The 19,897-nt window shown below is 36.5% G+C and overlaps 1 protein-coding gene across 1 annotated transcript; it reads right to left on the bottom strand.

Moving 5' to 3' along the window:
• Nucleotides 1-1,703: 1,703 nt before the first annotated feature.
• Nucleotides 1,704-18,328, bottom strand: UNKL (unkempt family zinc finger-like; the record flags this gene model as incomplete). The annotated part of the gene is made up of 6 exons (XM_009695790.1): nt 1,704-1,788; nt 5,869-5,986; nt 6,736-6,871; nt 8,833-8,966; nt 11,836-12,012; nt 18,119-18,328. Coding segments are annotated over 6 exons (860 nt in total), but the record flags the coding sequence as incomplete, so codon positions are not given.
• Between the last annotated feature and the right edge of the window lie 1,569 nt (nt 18,329-19,897).

The raw sequence follows: 19,897 nt of genomic DNA, 5'->3' as shown, positions 1-19,897 counted from the left end.
TCAGCCCTCTTTATCTTTAGCCTGGGCAACATTTAACTTTTCCTTAGAGATCGAAATCTTGTTTGTTGTCAATGAGAGCTTCCTGCAAGAATGATTTCTCTCACAGGAATCAAGCATCAACTGGACTGTTAAAGATATTAACAATCAAGACACACAGAAGTAGATCATGATGGGGTCTCAAAAGAGCTCCAACCTCCAAGACCTCTGCTGAGTTTATCCTGTACACTGTCCATGCTGGACAGGGAAGAAGGGAGGCAGCATTCAGTATGCTCAAAGGAAGAAAACAGAGAAAATGCAGTCTTCTCCCACAGGAGTTTTGTAGCACATCACAATTATATCATGCTGCACGCATGCAGCGAATTTGTTTAAATCATACTCTTTCAGCTGTTTCAGGAAAGAAAAAACTTCTATCAGATAAACAGAACAGTAAACCAAGTGCCATAAATTACTTCTGTAACAAAATGTGTATTTTCACTTTCCTGAGTTAACGAAGTACTTGCCAACACTGGCAAACAGTGAACGACTTGATTTCGGAGACAGCTCCAACAGCATGAAAGCAAAGGCAGTGAGCTACTTTTGACATGCGGAAACAGTCAATACTGACTTCATTGCCATAACATTTTGAAGAATTGCCAGGTCTTAGAATAATGGGTTTCTTGAAATAAATACAGGTTACTTATCCTTCCTCTTCTTTGAGTAAAAAAAACACAGAAAAGTAAAACTGATCATCCCACAGAAGTTAAAAGACAAGTTGACCATACCACAGATTCTCAGAAACAAGAGCTGTGAGCAGCAAGAATGACTCTATGCACTGAAAGTCTTTTAGGTAAGCCAGTGACGCAATAAATGGTCGTATAGAACATCACATTTACGTAGACAGGTTAGACAGAGAGAGGAGACTGCCACTACTTATCATTAGAGAATGATAAGATAAATACTACTGAATTGCAAAGGTAGGAGCAGACTTTTTTTTTTTCTTTTTGAAGAATAAATGATTTATCACCTATAAGAAACCATCTACATAGAAACGCTTGAAGTTTTGCCTTGCATCACAACTGAAAAGAAGGCATGAATAGTTGCTGCAGCAACAGCACACTTCACATTCTGGAGTGCAGAAGAGTGTAGGGATAACCTACGTTGATACTACTATTAAAAATAATCTGATGATGCATACCAACGAATTGAGTGCTCACTTGGGAAAAAATGGTCCTTCTTCCTTTTGTCTGTATATAAGAGTTTGAGTACAGTGAAGATGTAAGTGGGCTATGGAGGAAAGAGGACAGCTGACATAATTTTCTCTGTGTTTTTTCAGTTTAGCTAAGGCCCTAGTTCTGCAAATACTTGCAAGATGTTTAACTTTTACCTGAGAAGTTTGCTATAGGTTTCAACAGGACAACTAATATATTTTAAAAAGTCAAGTGCATGTGTGTAGAAAATTGCCAAATCAGGCTCAAAAAGTTACAGGGACAAGCTGCATTTGTAAAGAAAAGCACCTCCTCTTTTACTGCTGATGCAAATTCAATGCAAATGCAGAAAGCTCCCATAGCAATGTACGGTATTAGAAAACATGGAATAAATGTCTAAAAACAAGTGACATCAAATGCATTAAAATTAATGATGTTAAGTCACTTCTGTAACTGATGCTTAGAAATGATGGCTCATTTTTATGAACATTGATACAAAATAACAGTTCTCTTACTTACTTTCAACATGTGCAAACGCACAAAATGGACCACGTGGGCAGTAACCTGTTTGGCGCATGTCATTGCACTTCGTAGATTTATATATCTAAACAAAACAGAAGGGTGGTTAACCTAAATGTATTTGTTATGTAATGACAAAATAGAAAATTTTAAAACCTTTAAAGGAAAAATTCTGAATATTTACTAACAATATGTATTACACAGTTTGCTCAGAAAATTCAGTTCTTATGACCAGTTTTAAAAATCAAATAGAAGAGCAGAATTTTAAGAAAAGCAAACCTGAGACAAGGGAATCTTAACCCTCTCCTGTATAATAATAAATAGTAAGTAACAACAATATTTTAGAAAAGCAGTGTTTAAACCGCTTTGGTTTTCCATGTTGTATAGAAACAAGTCAAACATCAGGAATAAAATTTTCAAAGTCATTTACACCACTTTAAGAAATCTTGCAGCAGAAATGATGTATGTAGTAGAGCGGCTTACAGAGCTGGAAAAAAAAAAGAACCAGTATGGTTTTTTTCAACACAGTTCCTTCATTAGGACACCTCTAATATGCAAATCATCCTAACATTCAAATATCTTTCTCTAACCTGACTGGCTGTGTGAGAACTGAAGTAATACTGACTGTTCATGACAGTAATAATTACGTAAGTTGCTAGTAAGATCCAGATTCAGTTTCATGCTCTACCAGGACCTTGATGATCTTTGAATCTCACAAGCCTGGGAGGAGGGGCTGACATACTATCATATTAGAACAATATTAAGAACCTATTTAAAAGCACATAGATTCTTTGAAAATTATCTGGTGATGTGCAAGTCTGTGGCAAACAGCAGAGCGATCTTTTTGGTTCCCCAGACCTTGGTACTGTGGTCTTTGGCTTTCAGTGTCAGCTGAGTAATTCATGACTCAATAAGTAATAACTCTTAGCTCAGAATGCCACTTCTTTGGCACTTTTGCATATCCTGTGTAAAAAAAATGTTTACCTTGGACTACTGCCTTAGAGTAAACATGAAAAATTAAACTATGCACTAAAAACAAATCATCTAGTTCTGTAAGCTCTTTATTTTAGAGCTATTTCAAGTATCTTAGATAAATTTCCCTCTCATAAGCAATTCTGAATTGAGGCCAAAAATTTAGTTGCTATATTCACTACTAGTTCATGCATAACCCAAAGATCATCCAAGAAACTGTAGTAAAATGCTACATCATAAAATTATTACTGAGGCTTATCACTCTACAAATAATTTGTTTTCCCTTGAACACTGAAAAGTGACAAAACATCCGTGCTGTAGACAAGTATTCACCCAAATGACACGTTTAACAAACAAAACAGTGGGACTGATCTTTCCACCAATTTCACTGGGAGCTATCACAGACATTGCAAAAAATGAAGGAGTCATTTGTGGATAACATACTCGAACTAGGAGATTAAGCTGGGCCCGTCTCCCTCCTTTCTTGTTCTCTGTTTATTGGTTAAATATAAAACTCCAAGCTGTATACATGATGCTAATGATGCAGAAGAAAAAAATATGAGAAGAGGAGACTTCCAAATGATTTCAACAAAAGATGTAATTGGAAATTCAGGTCCTAGCCAAAAAATAGCCCTTCTGATCCTATGAGCTACTCAGATGGTGCGGAGTGCCTTCTGGTAAATGGTACAGATTCAAGAAGTGGTAATATAGATAATACCAAAATACTATTGGGGCAGACCTCACACCTCAAAGACTGATTCTGGAGATGGTCGCATCATCTACACATACCGATATTACAAGACAGACGGCAAACTCAAAGAACTAAACCATTACAGAAGACTTACTTCCCAGCTATAGACACGAACACGGCTGCTATCTATTGTAGAATCAAGCTATTCCTGAATGTGGTAACCAAGAGATTTCTTCAAAAACCAGTCACTAAGTCATGAGGCAATGACAATATTCTTTATTTGAATTTGGTAAAGAATGAGTACATGAAAACATCCAATAAGAGAAGATAATGTTGGATAAAGTGAGTATTAATTCAACTTAAATTAAAGGACATAAAAATGTAAGGCTTAACTAATGTTACTGACATCAAATATGCAGACTGAGGAACGAAAGCAACTGATTATCACCGTTAAATAGACTGAATTTCATTATGAACTGACTAAAACGAGTGCTTTGAATCCTCAAGTCAGAGGTACAAAAGCTGTATGGAATTCCCATTCTAATCACACAACTGGATGGAAGTCAGAGCTGGAACAAAGCAGGGAAAGGATCATATGGTATGATGTTGAATGAAAACTCCTCTTTCAGTGCAGGTACATTGCTAGTTTCTGTGAAATTAAATACTAGACCTAAAATTAGGTGAAGTGATAAGACTATCCCCACTACAACTGCCTTGATTAGCAGTAGGAATTATGTTCAACACTGCAACAAAGGCAGCACAGCTAATGGAAACAAGGAGACAAAGACTGAGGTGACTACAGCTGATGTGGAAGCAGATCACCATCAGTTCAGGAACAGGAAGTGAATTAGGAAATTGTTATATCAGAATTTTCTTTTTAATGGCAAATAAGACAGATATAGTTAGCAACTACTTTTAATAAAGCTGACACATCAGACATAGCACGTATAACTGAGCTATATTAAGTATAGCTCACAGATGTTTGAGAAGAGCAAAAATAGTTGATTCAGGCCATTGCATGTCCACTAATTGTTCTGTCTGTCACCACTGAGATTAAAAACAAAAAGAAATGGGATAAAATTAAATGTACATTTGACAAAGGCACATCGTGGTAGACTCACCATATAATTTTGATAAATCAAAGGTCCTTCTCTAAAATGGAAATGTGGACATTCTAGTAAGGACTTCAGTAAAGGATGTGGTAAGATTCATTAATTAAGATAATGAAGAACATTTACCAATGTTACATATCTGCTGTTAAATTGACTAATGGAGAGATGACAATGGACGGTATGAAAGAGGAAGGCAGCAGGCAAAATTAGTAGCAGAACTCAAGGCTCAGCCTTGTGACTTATTTTAGCACTTTCATTCACAGCTTTGTCATAAATAAAAGTATGGTAGCAAGACTAAGCAGGAAGACACCTTTACTACAGGAAAGGGCTGGAATGTGATGCAGAAGAAATTAGATGATCTGAAATATATCTGGACTGTAAAATCTCTAGTAATCAGGACAGTGAAATTCTGGGGCAGCAGGTCAAGAGTAGAAATAGCTGATACCTATTTAGTATAAAGATGTAGCTGGTCAACTTATGATAGGGAATGTATGATATCAAGCTTACAACAATCTTGGAGTCAACATCCTAAGAATTCCTTTCCCAGAATGGTCTTGAGATGCTTTCAATAATCTTCATAATTGGAAGAGAAATCAGCAATTGCTTGAATGGTCTTTGCTTGTATCTTACTAAGTATTGAACTTTCTAATGCAAGAAATTACATCCTGATGTGAACTCCTCATGTCCATTCAAAGGTCCAAAAATGAAAAAAGATATGCAATGTTGCACAGGCAGCTTCTAGCATAACATGTCTTTTCAGTACAATATTTGTTTCAATTAGCTGGCACATTTAATATTTTCATAGCGTCACATAGGAATTAAATCTCAGCAGATTGCACGGCACTGCTCTCTTCCCGAGCATTTCACTGTTACACTCAAGCATCCAACAAAGCTACAATAACTTTGCCTAGAGGAATCTAAAATCACATTGTTTTTCTGGAGTGTCTTACTTCAGCCACTAGGGTAGTGTTGTTCTCTTTCCACCTCCTCCTGACCTATTCAGTTACTCTCAATTATTTGCAATAAAGCTTTTTTAACTATACTTGAAATACAAATTTGTCCCAAGTTACTGAGTAGCAATTACTACTGTGACTTCATTACCAATCCGGCAAGTTAGGTAAAAAAGAGAACATAAGATTTTATTTACGCCCAAATCAAGGGAATATTAATTAATTTTTCATAAGCAGCACAATAAAAATGCCTATCAGTGAAAAAGACACCAGTACAAATAACTATTTCTTAGCAAATTTTGTTTTGCTTAAGCAAATACCTCAACAACTGGAAGTGTTGAATGAAATGTCACTTTTTTTCATAAATAATATCTTTAATCGATAATCTAATCCATAATAAATTTGAAATTGCTAAAAATAAATAGAAACTTAGTTCTTACCTCAGGATGAAACTGCTGCTCTGTACGAGAATGACAATATTGACAGCTATCCCCACTTTCACACCTTGAAGGTTCACCCCATTCATCTGCATGTTTTACACTTGGGCAAGGAGTAGACCTAGGAAAAAAATGATGTCCAGAACATGTTTGTCTCTACTTCCTAGCAGAAGTCTCAAACAATTTCCCACGAAATCTCAGAATCTTAGATTGTGGGACCTATAAAGTTGCAAAATCTGAGAGACACTGACATTTTGGAAATTCTTTGACAGAAACATGAGCTAGTAGGATTCTATCTATCTTCTGTCTTATGATATTTATTCACAGTCCTGAGACTGTCAAGCAAAGTCCATCAATTCTAAACCTTGTATCACTGCATGAAAAAACACCAAAACCAATGAAGAAACCACAGTGTAGAAGAATGATGTAAAATGATGTAATGATGAATCATGTAACGATGAAAAGTAAGAGAGGAGGTGCATTAAATTTTGGTCCTAAAAATATTGCTCAGAAATAGAAAATTATAGAACAAAACCAGAAACAAAGACAGAAATTATAACTGATCTTTTCATAACAAAGAAAGTTTGACCTAGTGATTCCAATTTTTGCTAAGAATTATAGACATTGTTTTCATTCTTCACAAGAATAAAGGATATTTCCATCACAGCTTCACAGTTTTTGTCTTCAAAACTGTCTGATCATTCTGAATAGATACATTTTTTCCCCCAAAAAAAAATTTAGCAACGCTATTGGGAAAGATGTGTTTTCATTTCATTAGGAATATCCAATTGCATTATAGAAAAATGCAAACAGATCAGTCCATTAACAACTGACTGACTAAAAGTCTATTTTTAATATGTATTGATGTACCTGTATTTGAATTTTCTGGGATTTCGTCTTCTATCTCGACTATTGTGATAGTGTGGACATGCATAACCCTGGCGGCAGAGTCTGGGTGGCTTGGTACATTGTTCTGTCTTGTAGCCCGCTAATACAAAATTTGTGTCTGTAAACAGGTCAACAATTAAGAGAAATAAACAACTAACTTTTGCATTCAGAATGTCTTTTGTGAGCTCAGGTATCACACTGCTTTTTGTAAAAAAATTGTGATTCATAGACCCCTCCATTCTTATAAACTTAGAGTGACTCCTGCCTTTCTTAAAATAAAAGTCTAATATGTTTACATGCAAAGCAATCTTCATTGCTTTTATATTCAATAGCAATATTACAATAAAGTACACAAATAAAGCACTAGCAATCTATTGGTAGAGAAACTACCTGGAGATTCTCATTATATATATTTAACATTTTGAAAATTCATACCTGAAAATACATTATTCATTTTAACAAGACAAACACTAAAAACTTATACAATTTTATGTCTGGATTTCTTTTAAGCTTAGTGCTTCTTTCACCAAAACTGTTTTCATGTTAAGGCATGTTAAGGCTGTCCAGTAAAATATTCCTGGACAAATTCTAGAGCCTCTTCTCTACCTTTGCCTCTGTCTCTACATCTTTGGTTCCACGAAGGAGGAACTAGGAGATGACAAACAAGGTTCTGTCTAGAAACAGGAAAATTCAGAAAAATAATGGAGCAAGTAAATAAATTAGAAGGCACGATTTAGCTAACAGCAAGCATGGGTTTGTGGGGAGTAAATCATGTCAAACCAATCTAACTTCTTCCTAAGGTAGGAAAATGGATGTAGGTAAAACAGAAGGAGTCAATGTCACGTATCTTGACTTCAGCAAACCTTTTAGCCTGAGATGCTCTCAAAAGCAAACTGTACAACACTACAAGACTCCTGTAGGATTTGTGGAAAACTAGCTGAAGAAACATTCTCAGAGAGTCATTAATGATGTACTTTCAAATAGCAAAGATTATTAATCAGAGTATCACACAAAGTCTATTCTTTGTTCAGTCCTTTTCAATAGTTTCACTAAAGACTTAGGAAAATAAGGCTGAAATCACTAGTTGGATGATTTTCAGTCCCCACAAACTACGTGCAATCTCACCATACTTACAGGGATTGACAGAAGCCATACAACATTATATAACACAGACCTGTCACTATGCAAGGAATGCAATAAAAGTGCTTGTAGTTGGTCAATTTTGCTGTCTTTTAACATCAAACATCCAATATTTTTTGATCTACAGCTGACAATTAAGCTCTACATGTTACTAGTACTTAAACGGTTGGAACTCACCCTATAGGAGATTTAAAAAATATAGAGGGGACAAGTATCATACAACTATCTTCCCTTGAATTCCTTAGAGACAGCATCTTCATGTGACCTCTTCCTGTGTTACTGTCCCCACATGAATTTCGTGGAAGTAACTGTACCCAGCAGTCTTTTCTAAACTAAAATTTGGGCAAGACCTCTAACAATATCTGACTGATAGTAATATCTTTAGCTACATAATAAGCAAGTCTAAACCAAGAACATGAGAATCAACTTTGAAAGCCTTAAGAAAAATAGAGCAATTTGATTTACTTTAAGAGATCTAATACAGCGCTTTCAAGCCATTCTTGTATTTTAATACACTGCTCCAATTTTCTGTTTAATATTCTACTTCATTCCTATCAGTTAAGTTCAGCAAAGAATAACAGTCCACTAACTAGCCTTTTAATGACTCAAAAAATGAAGACTCTAATCATTACTAAGCACAAGACAGAGCTCCTACTGACTTTTAAGAACATTTATTCACTTGACACAGAGTAGCAACACTTGTATCAAGCAAACTGAAAAAGATCTATTAAACATTTTCAGAACAAAATATTTGCAAAATGCAATCTGAATATAAATGTGACAGACAGTACAACTTGTTCACAAATATCTGTACTACTTATATAAACCATTTCTTTATTCTGTTTGAAAAGGCTTTTGCCCTTCTCCCAGATGAAGATCCAGGATCAACAAATTGAATCAAACACCAATAAACAGAGAAAGGAGACAGGGTAACGTTACCCTGCCATCTTGGATCTTCACTAAGGATCTTCTCAATCATTGCCTGGCTTGCTAAAATTCCTGGTTGCAGATCTGGAAGGCCTTCACCACATCCTAGCTGCCCATTCTGTAAGGTTTCCTGTGCCTGAAGTTCTCTGGAATGGGGAAAAGAAAATAACACTGCTAAACTGTATGGCTACAGTAAACCTATCTGTCACAGGTATAATCCTGTCCAAATCTGTCAAAATTCTGTCATTTAATCCAGCTCTTAACAAGCCTAAACTGTAAAAAAAATTAAACTGACTATATTTCAAACCATCACTTGCACTGAAGCTGGCAAACAATTGTAAGGAATAGCCACATCATACAAAACGAAGAGAACGCATGAAGGAATGCTAGCATTATTTACACAAATAATGTTTGTACCAGCAATGCCCATCTGTACCTCTGCATGCTGGTGTGCCGACATTCTGAATATGCTATTAATTTCTGATATTCCACTGCCACATAGGACATGGTAGAACTAAAAAAAATACAGAAAATGCAATACGGGTGATCAGAAATACAGAACTCCTCCTCTATAAGAGAGAATTAAATACCCTAAGACACTTTGCCTTGGAAAAGTTATGACTGCAGGAAGGTACAAAATATAGCTATTGAATACTACATCATACAAAAGCAGCCAAAGTACTTTTGGCTCACTGTAAGATTTTGCAAGAAAAGTTTGTCAAGACATTTAGGAGACCTAGTAACAAACAACAATCATTATGAGAAAACGGAATTTCTTCTGCCATAATTTACAACTGCTATGCAAGCAACCACAAGCTTGCTGAAAGATCAGAATGACTACTACCAAACTAAAAGATATTGTATTAGTGGTGTGAAACCTCTACCAAAAATCTGAGACAATTTTATTACACTATTTTAGTAAAATTAAGCCGTATAGAGATTCAACAACAGCAAATTAGTACAAAAGATTTGGAAAAAAAAAAATAGCATAACTATATCATGCAGACTTTGAAGCAATGGAGAAACAAGGTGAGGAATCAAGTACCAGAGGTGGATCTGTAGTACTCTAAGAGAATCAAAGGCCTCTACCTTCAATTGGCACCGCTTTCTCTACACACAAACATTCAAGGAGTTTACCTCCTATACCAAAATACTCCTACTCAGGATCTCTGAAGAGGAGTTTGAAAGGTGTGGTGGTTTATAATGTAACTAGTTATGATATCACTTACATATAATTTCAAGAACTTCCCAGACACCAAGTATCCTCCAAGAAAGAAAACATCAAAGGGAAAGGAAGACAAGAAAGACCCAAAGCCAAGTCTAAAACCTTTCAAACAGTAAAAATATTTCTTTTACAGATTCAGAAAAGGTGCAGGAAATAAGAAGGAAAACAGATAGTTCCTAGACAGTTCTTTTTCTTTAGCATGGATATGTAGAAGAACAAGGCTATTAAGGGGAATAAAGTTAACATCTGCATCAGTCATTCTACTGTTATTTCTCTGCTCTTTACTTAAAATGAAGAAACCCCAATATCTTCATCCATCGTAGAGCAAAAAGACCACCAAGGAAAATGTAAGACCCGACTGTTTGGACATCCTTATGAATGCTGGATGCCTGAAATCCAGAGAAGCAATGGCCCACAACTGTTTTTCACAAACACCAAAGAAGTTTGAGGCAGCCTGCTTGTAGGTTCAAGCCATTAAACATAGACTCCTACCACAAATATCTTCAGCTCCTCCTGATGCTCCGTACACAGCCAATCACCAATAAACAATCATGTAACACAGTAAAAGACATGTAGAAAACGGAGCTTGGTTTCGGTCTTGCTACACATTGGTTCCTCATTCTAATACAAAAGATTACAAAGATACTAAGCGTTCTGTATTCAAACTGACATGGCATCATGCTGCATATGCTAAATGAGGAAAGTTAAAAAGAAGAAAAAGAAAATGACAGATGTCTTGCAGAAGAAGCATCAGCTAGCTAACTGACGAAAGTCTTCTGGAAAGAAAGCTATATATAACTAAACAGTATGTGCCCAGGCAATGCAGCAGTAAATTCTGTGGCAAAATATGAATTTAAATAATTATGAAATTACTGAAAAGGCACTAACTTTACTAAAATTATTGTGAAGGGAGAGTTATCATCTCCCAACAGATGGTTGGGAATAAGGGATGACAAAGGTAAGAATGTAAGATAGCAGCCCATACCAGCTCAGATCAAAGGTTCATCTAGCCTGGAATCCTGTCTCCAACAGTGGCCAATAGCAGATGCCTAGGGAAGAGTATAAGAATAGGGCAAGCGCATAGTGATACTTCCCCAGAATGCTCTTCCAGCATCCAGCAAGAGATACTTGTGACCCTCCAAGGCTTCAAAGCTCTCTAGGGATTGGTACCCTTTCCTACTGAGTACATACAGACCACTTTCTGTAGCAAGAGCTCCTCCTCCACCCATTTATAACACTTCCCAACAACACGCTTATCTCCCAGCTTTGGCCACAGATAAAACTCATACCTACCACTACCCTGATTCACAAAGCAACTTCTTTCGACAATAACTTGATTATACATTATAGATGCAGAAAATAACACTGATAACTTATACATGAAAAAATACAACATAATTAAATAAAACCGCAATGTCAGTAGGCAAAATGTCAAACATATAAGCTGAGAATCTGAAAGATGGTTTATCAAAATCATAAATTTGTGAATGTAAAAGCCACATGCAAATTTACAAGGCATAAATGACAAAAGGCAGAGTATCTGGTCTTTTATCAGTCATAAGAATTATATACACGGCTCTTGAAACTGCAAGTTACAAAACCTTAGTATTTGTATTTCCCTGGGTGCTTCTATCCGCTATTACAACGCACAGTGAATTGCATTATTATGCTTACAGTTACAGAAGCAAGTATATTTTTCATGCAAAGTATACTGCATTTCCTGGTATGTAGTGATAACAGACATGTGGTATTTCCTGCTAATTAGGCTGAAGAATTTGAAACAAGACTACCTTATATCATATACTGGTGGTCTAAGGTCATGTGGACCATGAGCAAAGGCACAGTGAATTCCATTCTTCACACAGTGACCCCGGGCATCTGTTTCATGAATGCATGTTCCAGTCTTGTAGTATCTGAGATGATACTTCCTTTCTGTATCCCCTGTTGTTCGATGCAGGTAAGGGCAACTACACAATAGAAAAAGGAAAGTTAGAGCATTGCTTAGAGTTTTGTTTCTAACAATTTAATTCTGAATTATGCTATATCTCTTATTAACTTATAACAAGTAACTTTGCAGGATTCTTCAAACAAAAATGGTCCCAAATAAACCACCATCACAGATCAGCTTCAAAATGAAAAATATTAATCTATTTCTTAGTCTCTGCTAAAGTTATAAGAATTTATAGCAGGGTAGCTCACAAAGATATTATTAATAAATCTAGTAAGCACCCCTGCAAACAACAATACCATCTAAGCTAAGGAATAACATCTTCCATACTGATACAAGCTCAAATAATTTCTACACTAAGAGGTGTTTTCTTTTTTTTTTTTTCTTTTTAATGTTATCGTCATCTAAAATCAAGGGGTACTTGAAGCACAGTGATTTTTTTTCTCTGCCTGCTCTTTATAGACATGGAACTTATTGAACAATCTCAGAGGAAATCTAAAATGACTCTTCTATTAAAAGGAAGAGAACAATTTTTACATCAGCAATACACCTTTGTACATACACATTTTTCAGACACAACTATGTCTGTACTTTAAAATGGCTAGCATCACGTATGGATTATAAGTTCAACCATCAATAGTTAACAAATTTTTAAAAACTTCGAAAAATATATACACAGGGATGTCTGTTCTCTCCCAGTTTATTTCAGTGTAATTAATTTTCGTCACTGCTGGTTTTGAAAAAATACTCATTTCCAAAAACTATTTTCCCCTACCCCAAAGAAGCTGCATGAAAAAGCTTAGAGAGTGATACAGAACAACAAAAAGTCCCACAGAAATATTTTACTTTGAATGGAGGCAGAATAGCAAAGCACTAAGTAGACTTTAATTTATGCTGGCTTAAGCTTTATTTACTATATTCTAAAAAGGTTATTTAGAAACTAAACAAATGCAATTGTTTGCAGACACTTACAAGTCTGGTATTTAAACATTTACATCAAAATCATACATTTTTCCTGCTGTGCTGAACACCTGCAGCTTGTGCTGACTTCCAGGAATTGATACTGTTTATGATTTCTGAGAATGAAGCTGCTTCCTCGTAGGAATTTAAAACCAGCACTCTGTTAAACAAGACAAATGGGGAGCAGCTAGTGATTTGCACCTATCTCTTTAAATACCAACAATTAATTAGTGAGAAGACTAGGTATAGCAATGTCAGTACTACATCTCATTTTGTTAGTGTAAGATGGAGCACAGTCTACACTCAGGATCTGAAAGTAGTTTTTTCACACTTGGCTCTACATGGAAAGACAGACAGGATGCAATCTTTGTTGGATCCATTCTAGTGCCTCAGCTGAACTTTTTGAGAAATTGTGATGTGTGAATAGCACTAACGCAGCACTCCTGTTCTGCTAGAATTGCTACTGATATGGAAAAATGAGAAAACCCACAAAAGTCAATCAGATACTTTTGCCAGCACTAGTCCTGTACAGAACTCTAAACAAGAGGAAATGCAATATATTTTTGTTATTGCTAACTGTCCCACCACTAGCAGAATCTTTGCAAGGGTCAAGTATTTCCATTTTCCTAGCAGACTGTTGATTACAAACTCTAATCTTTCACTTCTATATGCACACCTCGCAAAGGTGAGAATACTCTGTCATATTCTTATGCATAATGTTCACGCTTTCATTTTCATGTACTCAAGTTTGCTGGTTCCTGTTGGAAACAAGAATTAAATGTCTTATCTTCCATGCAAGAAGTGTACAGGTGTTTACATCTCATTGCTTGCCTCTAAGTTCATGGTTCCTTATCAGAGGGCAAACATTTTTGCTTAAATATCTGCAGTTTTTCCCTAGAGAAATTGCCTTATCAGTGGAGGTCCCAAAAATAAGATGTTAAAGTCTTCAATTATTTTTAAATTACTGTTAAAAACAAACAAAAAAGATAATTCAATGGAATATAGACACAGCTTGTCAGAAAAACTAAGCGCAACTTGTTGTATGCAATGTGAGAGAGGGAGAAATACCCAGGTCACAATTTTTCCCACAAAAAGACAACATGGGTTCCAAAAACAAGCTGGGAAAGAAATATTACCTGTGTCACATGACTCTTACTTCTGCTAAATTAAACCCAGGTTTGTTTGCCCTACGATTCAATACTTACCTCATCAATAGCTAACAAAATCTGAATTTTATTAAAAACACAGCTTTCCTACTGCACATTTTGCTAGCTGCCTAAAGAGTCCCGTAACAGGTGAAGTCCTACTCCAGAAACTAACAGAATGCTTTAATGAGGCTATCCAGTGTGACCAGGCCAGTTTGTTCTCTGAATTTTCTCTAAGACTTGTAAAGAACTAGATAAGGGCTAGTTCTAAAAGTGACTCAGGAGGACTAAACAGCATGCAAACCTCAAAGAGCAAAAATGATGGTATCAATTTTGCATGTGTATGTTTTACATAAAAATGTGTTATTCATACAATACCACAATAATGCATATGCTATTAACCACAGACATCCTGATCAGCTGTAGTTTATTGTAGAATCATTAGTCAGAACGGAAAAGAACCCTAATAAAAGCAGCTTTTAGACAGCAGATAGTACTTATTCACACATAGTATCAAACTAAGCCAATAAACTGAAATATCCACAGATGTTCTACTCAACCTTTAATGAACTAGAGGGATGTTAGATCTTACCTTCACTTTATTAATGAAATATTTTAATGTAGCATAAACCATTGTAAACAAGACTACTATTTTGATTTAAAATGGTGATTTTGATTATCATCAGATTACATGCTGCAAACTGATAAACTTTTTCTCACATACCATAGTCCCAGGCAGAATAACAAATCTATTTCATGGTCCACATTTCTACAGCCATCTCCCAGATTAAAATAACTGCACTGAATCCTAACCTAGTAATCGTGAATCAGTAAAGAACATTATTCTGAATTTTTAAGTTCTATTGGAGTGTACACACAACGTTTAACTATTGAAATCAGCTTTATTTTCTGCATCCAGATCTCACAAAATAAAACTGTCATAACATTATTCAAAGTAAGTAGATGTATATACCATGAAACAGAACATACACTCATAAAAACTTAAAAGGTTAACTGATTACTGAAATGTATATTCCTTTTCACAGTCGTCTTAATTCACATCATAAACATCCCAAAGACATCCTTTAAGAATAAAACAGTTCCAGTTCAAAGGGTAATGCTAGATGCTCTTAAGTGTATGAAAACAACTACATAGTTCTACTTCTGTTCAGCCTTGAGGCACTGACATATTTTCTCCTACAATTACTTGAAGCGCTCTTCTGTAGTAGGCTTCTGTACTTCATTCACTCTTACAGCAGACTTATGTTACAGATACTAGCATATCCAAAATAATCTTCTCTTTTAGAATCTGAGACCAGTGGCTTACAACAGTTGAAAAAACACATCAGATTAAAAAAAAGTATCACTTCTATCCTTACTTGTGAAATTGCGAGGAACACTATTCACTGCTCAAAATATATGCCTCTAACTCTGCAAGTAATCTAACCTTTCGCACAGGCCCCTCCTTAGAACAGATTGTTTTAATTTGTTACCCTTCGAAAAGTCCTTTTCTAAACAGCTTTAAAATTTTGGCCTCCTTTTATTCCAGGTTGAACTTTGGAAAGAAATATCACAGCAAGCCTGGGTGAAATCAACAATTTCTACTTTAACTCTCTTGAAAGTATGTTCCTGAGAACAATTATGAGTGTCATCACTCTACCGTTCTTGCTAGTTCTCTGTCAACTCACAGACTGCATTAACCTAACACTGTATTCAGATGAGGAGAATAGAAAAAGAGGGACACAGATAAAAGCCAAAAAAATATCAGCATGTTGTCAGAGACAGCTTAAAATGAAGGTGTACTGGCACTACTGTTTATAACTTATTTCTGTAAGAACTTGAAGTTGCTCCAAAGAAAAGACTAAATTTTAGACCGAAGACAAAATGAGGACATAAAAATACTCTTTTGCTGAGTTCTGAAACAGGAATGCTGCCACACTGTAAGCATGTCCTCAGAAATGTTGGTGTTTTCCTTCATTTTTATCTCCTGCCACTACAGACATGCTCTGGCATCATCTATCATTAAGAAAGTTACCTTTGACTTCTCTTGCCTTTCCCAACTATTTGCCCTCTATGCCTTTTCTCTTCTACCTTAACTTCAATCAGCTATCAACTTACAATATTTGACTGCCATTTCCAGCCACCAGTTCTCAGGATCAGATCTAAAATAAGGCCTCCACCATTCAGCTGAAACTTCTCGCACAAATGTCTCCAATAATTTCACCTTATAACTGAGTCAAAGAAAACAGACTCCATTTTCTCTACTCACACCTATCTTCATTTTCTTAATTTACTGTCTGCTTTACTCAATTTTTCTCCCCTTGAAACATCATTCTCCTTTGTTTATGGGAATTCAGTTATGTTCACATTTTCCTCTCAATCCCTCCTGCAGCATATCTTCCAACTTCAACATTCTCTTACACCTCTGGTGAGGGGTCTCACAGGACTCCAACCTTGGTCCTTGCTCTTAATCTTCCACATCTAGGCAATTTCACTGGAGAACACAAACTTGAAAAACACCACCTCTTTGCTGGTAACTCCTAAACATATCCATTTATTCAAACTGTAAGCACGACATGCTAAAACAGAGGTACGAATCTCACTACTGGTCTTACTTCTGGCAAGTCTTCTGCACTTCCATTACACCAGACAATACAATCACCCTGTTTGTCATTTAGGCTCCTAACCAGAGAGTAATCTTCAGCAACTGTAAGGAACAACCTTTCCAATCCAATTGCAGCAAAAAGGTTTCCATGTCATATCTCAGTTATTGAAACATCTCCTCTTACTTGCTTCTAACAATTCAATCTTGCCCAGCTAATACCCTTTTAAAACATTGGTTCCCTTTTCCTCCTTTAGAATCAGTTTCTACCACTTAATAATGAATAACCAATCCATGACACAAGCATTGTTTGTTGATTTTCAAAGAACTGCCTATGGTGCCCCAGGAGTGCTTTACAAACACCAGAAAAGGTAATTAATTGTTCTCTTTTAAATGATCCCTCAAAGACATTTTTTGATGTTTATATTGCTTGGGCATGGTACTCATTATTGTCACGCTGCCTACTGCATTTTTGTTGTTTACCTTCTCTTATCTCTGTCGTTTAGTTTGTAAAGCATCTGGGAAAAATCCAACTTTTTCTTCTGTGACTACAGCCTACAACACAAAAGACACCTGATCTGTGACAAGTGCTGCTATACACTACAGTAACCAAAATAATTAATCTTCAATTTTTAAAACAGGTGACCAGCATAACTACATATTTCCTGGCTGTTTTCCTGCAATTTTTTTTTTGTCAGAAGTCCTTCCTTGCTTCCATCACCGCAGATGAAGATAGCTCCTCTGACATATGACCACAATATACCTAGCTCCTCTATAGACGCCCGCCTGCCATAGTGTACCATTTGCTCATTCTCATCTCCATGAAGCTTCTACCCCTCCCCAAGTTCACTGAAGACCCTTTGTAGCCTTTATCTATAAGAGAGACATGTCCATGGAAATGCAAACACTAACAGGCCAGCCAGACAACTAACAGCGAACTCTTCCATTTGCTTTTTCTGACTGGAAGCATCACTAAACAGTCATTCTCCTCTACTACCCATTAATCTTCACAAAATTTTAAAATCTTGAAGCCACCTCTATACAGTACCTTGCACCTACTGGTCAATTTCAAAGTTACCAGGAGAAAAAGGAAGCACAACTGAAGAAAAAAAAAAAAGGTGCAGCAACAATACTTGCACAAATGTGGAGGAACAATACTAGCAGAAAACCAGTTTCTTACGTTATGCTTTAAAGACCATCACAATGCAAAATCATAGTTCTAACTCTATGATAGCCTAAAAAATACATGCTTATATAAAAGTGTATGTGCTGAAAATTGAGAAATCACTTGTAGAAATTGGTTTTCAAATAAACTGCAGCAGGATTCTATCCATCACTTTTGCTCAGGAGAAATTAACATCTTTCCTTAATATCATTGATAATACTATAAACACCTAGGACCGAAAGAAATCACTTACACATCTCCATCTGGGCAGATTCCTGTAGTCTCATCATATTTTGTACAATAAACATCTGGACTGTAGTTAAAAGTCCCATCACGCCTTCGTATAGGTCTACGACGACGCTGATTTAGGAAATGCCAATGAAAACAGGTAAATGGTCTGTGCTGGGTACACTTGTGCTGCAAAAATAGGGGGCACTGCTCTGTCCTAAATTCCTTTAGATACCTAAAAAAATTAAACTGTGTTACAAGTTTATCTTATTGGAGGCACATTTTTACAGTATTAACAGGGCACTTGACAATTCAGTGCACACAGCCCATGAAAAATTGTACGAATGTACCTGCATACAGTTTTAGTTTCTATGCACGATTTACGGTTTCACTGTTGAATACAAGTGACTTCATCATTTTATGACAGATGCATTACTAATAAAACACAGTGGAATACCTGGCAAATTATACTATGTTTTATAACTAAACTAAAATAAAATAAATACATTAATGTAAAAAGCACAGTATTTAGAATATTGACCTAAGTAACCACCAAACAGAATTATAAATCCAACAAGTTACTTGAATAAGCACTCATATTGCTTGCTACCATACAAAATAGTCCTACAAAAGCTATTTTTAGCTAAATACCACATCTAATTTAAACATTAGTCCTTAATTGCAACATTCCCACAATGTGGACACACTACACAGAAAGCCAGAGGGTTAAAAGAGCTTTATGAAGGTTATCAGGGGCTATGAGAGGACTTCAGCAAACTTGTTTTAGCAACTGTTACATTTGTGTTGAGATAGTCTGGGGTCTTTGAAGGTTACTTAGGTGTTAGTAAGACAGTCCTTCATTAGCATGCAGGGCACAGAAGCTAGTTAGGAAGTCTGATACTTCTTTCCACAGGACATCAAGGTCATGCCAGACTGGGCACTACTGTGGCATTTGTCAAAGGATGTAACACAGCACTTCTTCCTGTCTCAGCTTAGGTATCTATTGGCCAATGTTTTAGTCGCTAAAGTTATGGAGTATTTGCAGAGGAAGGAGTATATGGAGGCTTTGTAAAAGAACCTTAAGAGTTCCCGGAGGTCTCTAAAAGGGTGCAGGATGTGTAACAGGCTACAGGGGAATTGAAGATATAGGTAAAGGATTAGAAAGAGGAATAAAGGGTGTCTTTTCGTTGTCAGTCGCTTAAATTGGCACACGGGGGATGTAATGACAGAGAGTTATGAAGTACATGTTTAAGTTTAGAGAAAAATCTCTAAACTACCCAGGATCGGGGGTGGGGAGAGGGACAACAAAAAAAAACAAATAGAATTTTTGGACGTTGAGGGCCGTAGCAGTATCTAGGTAAGTGGTGACATTCTTGTCGTCTTTCTGAGAGTACTGGAAACATGACATTATGGAAGTGATGATTTGGAGGATAGGAGTGAAGGAATCCCACAATTAAGCGATAAATTATTCTGCATTTGTGGGGAGCACATGCTCCTACAGGAGATGGGCTGTCAGTAGTGCTAGAGGTCTGCAGGGACTTTATAGACCCCACCAAAAGAAAACGGATAGGCTTGCAGAGAGAATGGTGAGCACATGGGAGCCGTCTTTCAGTATGAGAAGGTCTGCAAAAGTTGTCGCGGAAACGTCCAAAGGACTCGAGCCGAGGCCAGCTACGCAACGCTGAGAAGCGGAAAGATGGGAGGGCTTGGAGAGGTCGGTCTCGTGGTGCGAGAGGGCGCTGCGGGGCTCGGGATGCCGGCTGATCACGGCGAGGACCAGAGAGGCACAACCGTGGGAGCGGAC

The sequence above is a fragment of the Cariama cristata genome, unplaced genomic scaffold (genome assembly GCF_000690535.1).
Source record: "Cariama cristata isolate BGI_N322 unplaced genomic scaffold, ASM69053v1 Scaffold34082, whole genome shotgun sequence".
Lineage (NCBI taxonomy): Eukaryota > Metazoa > Chordata > Aves > Cariamiformes > Cariamidae > Cariama > Cariama cristata.
This window is presented reverse-complemented; position numbering and strand designations above follow the sequence as displayed.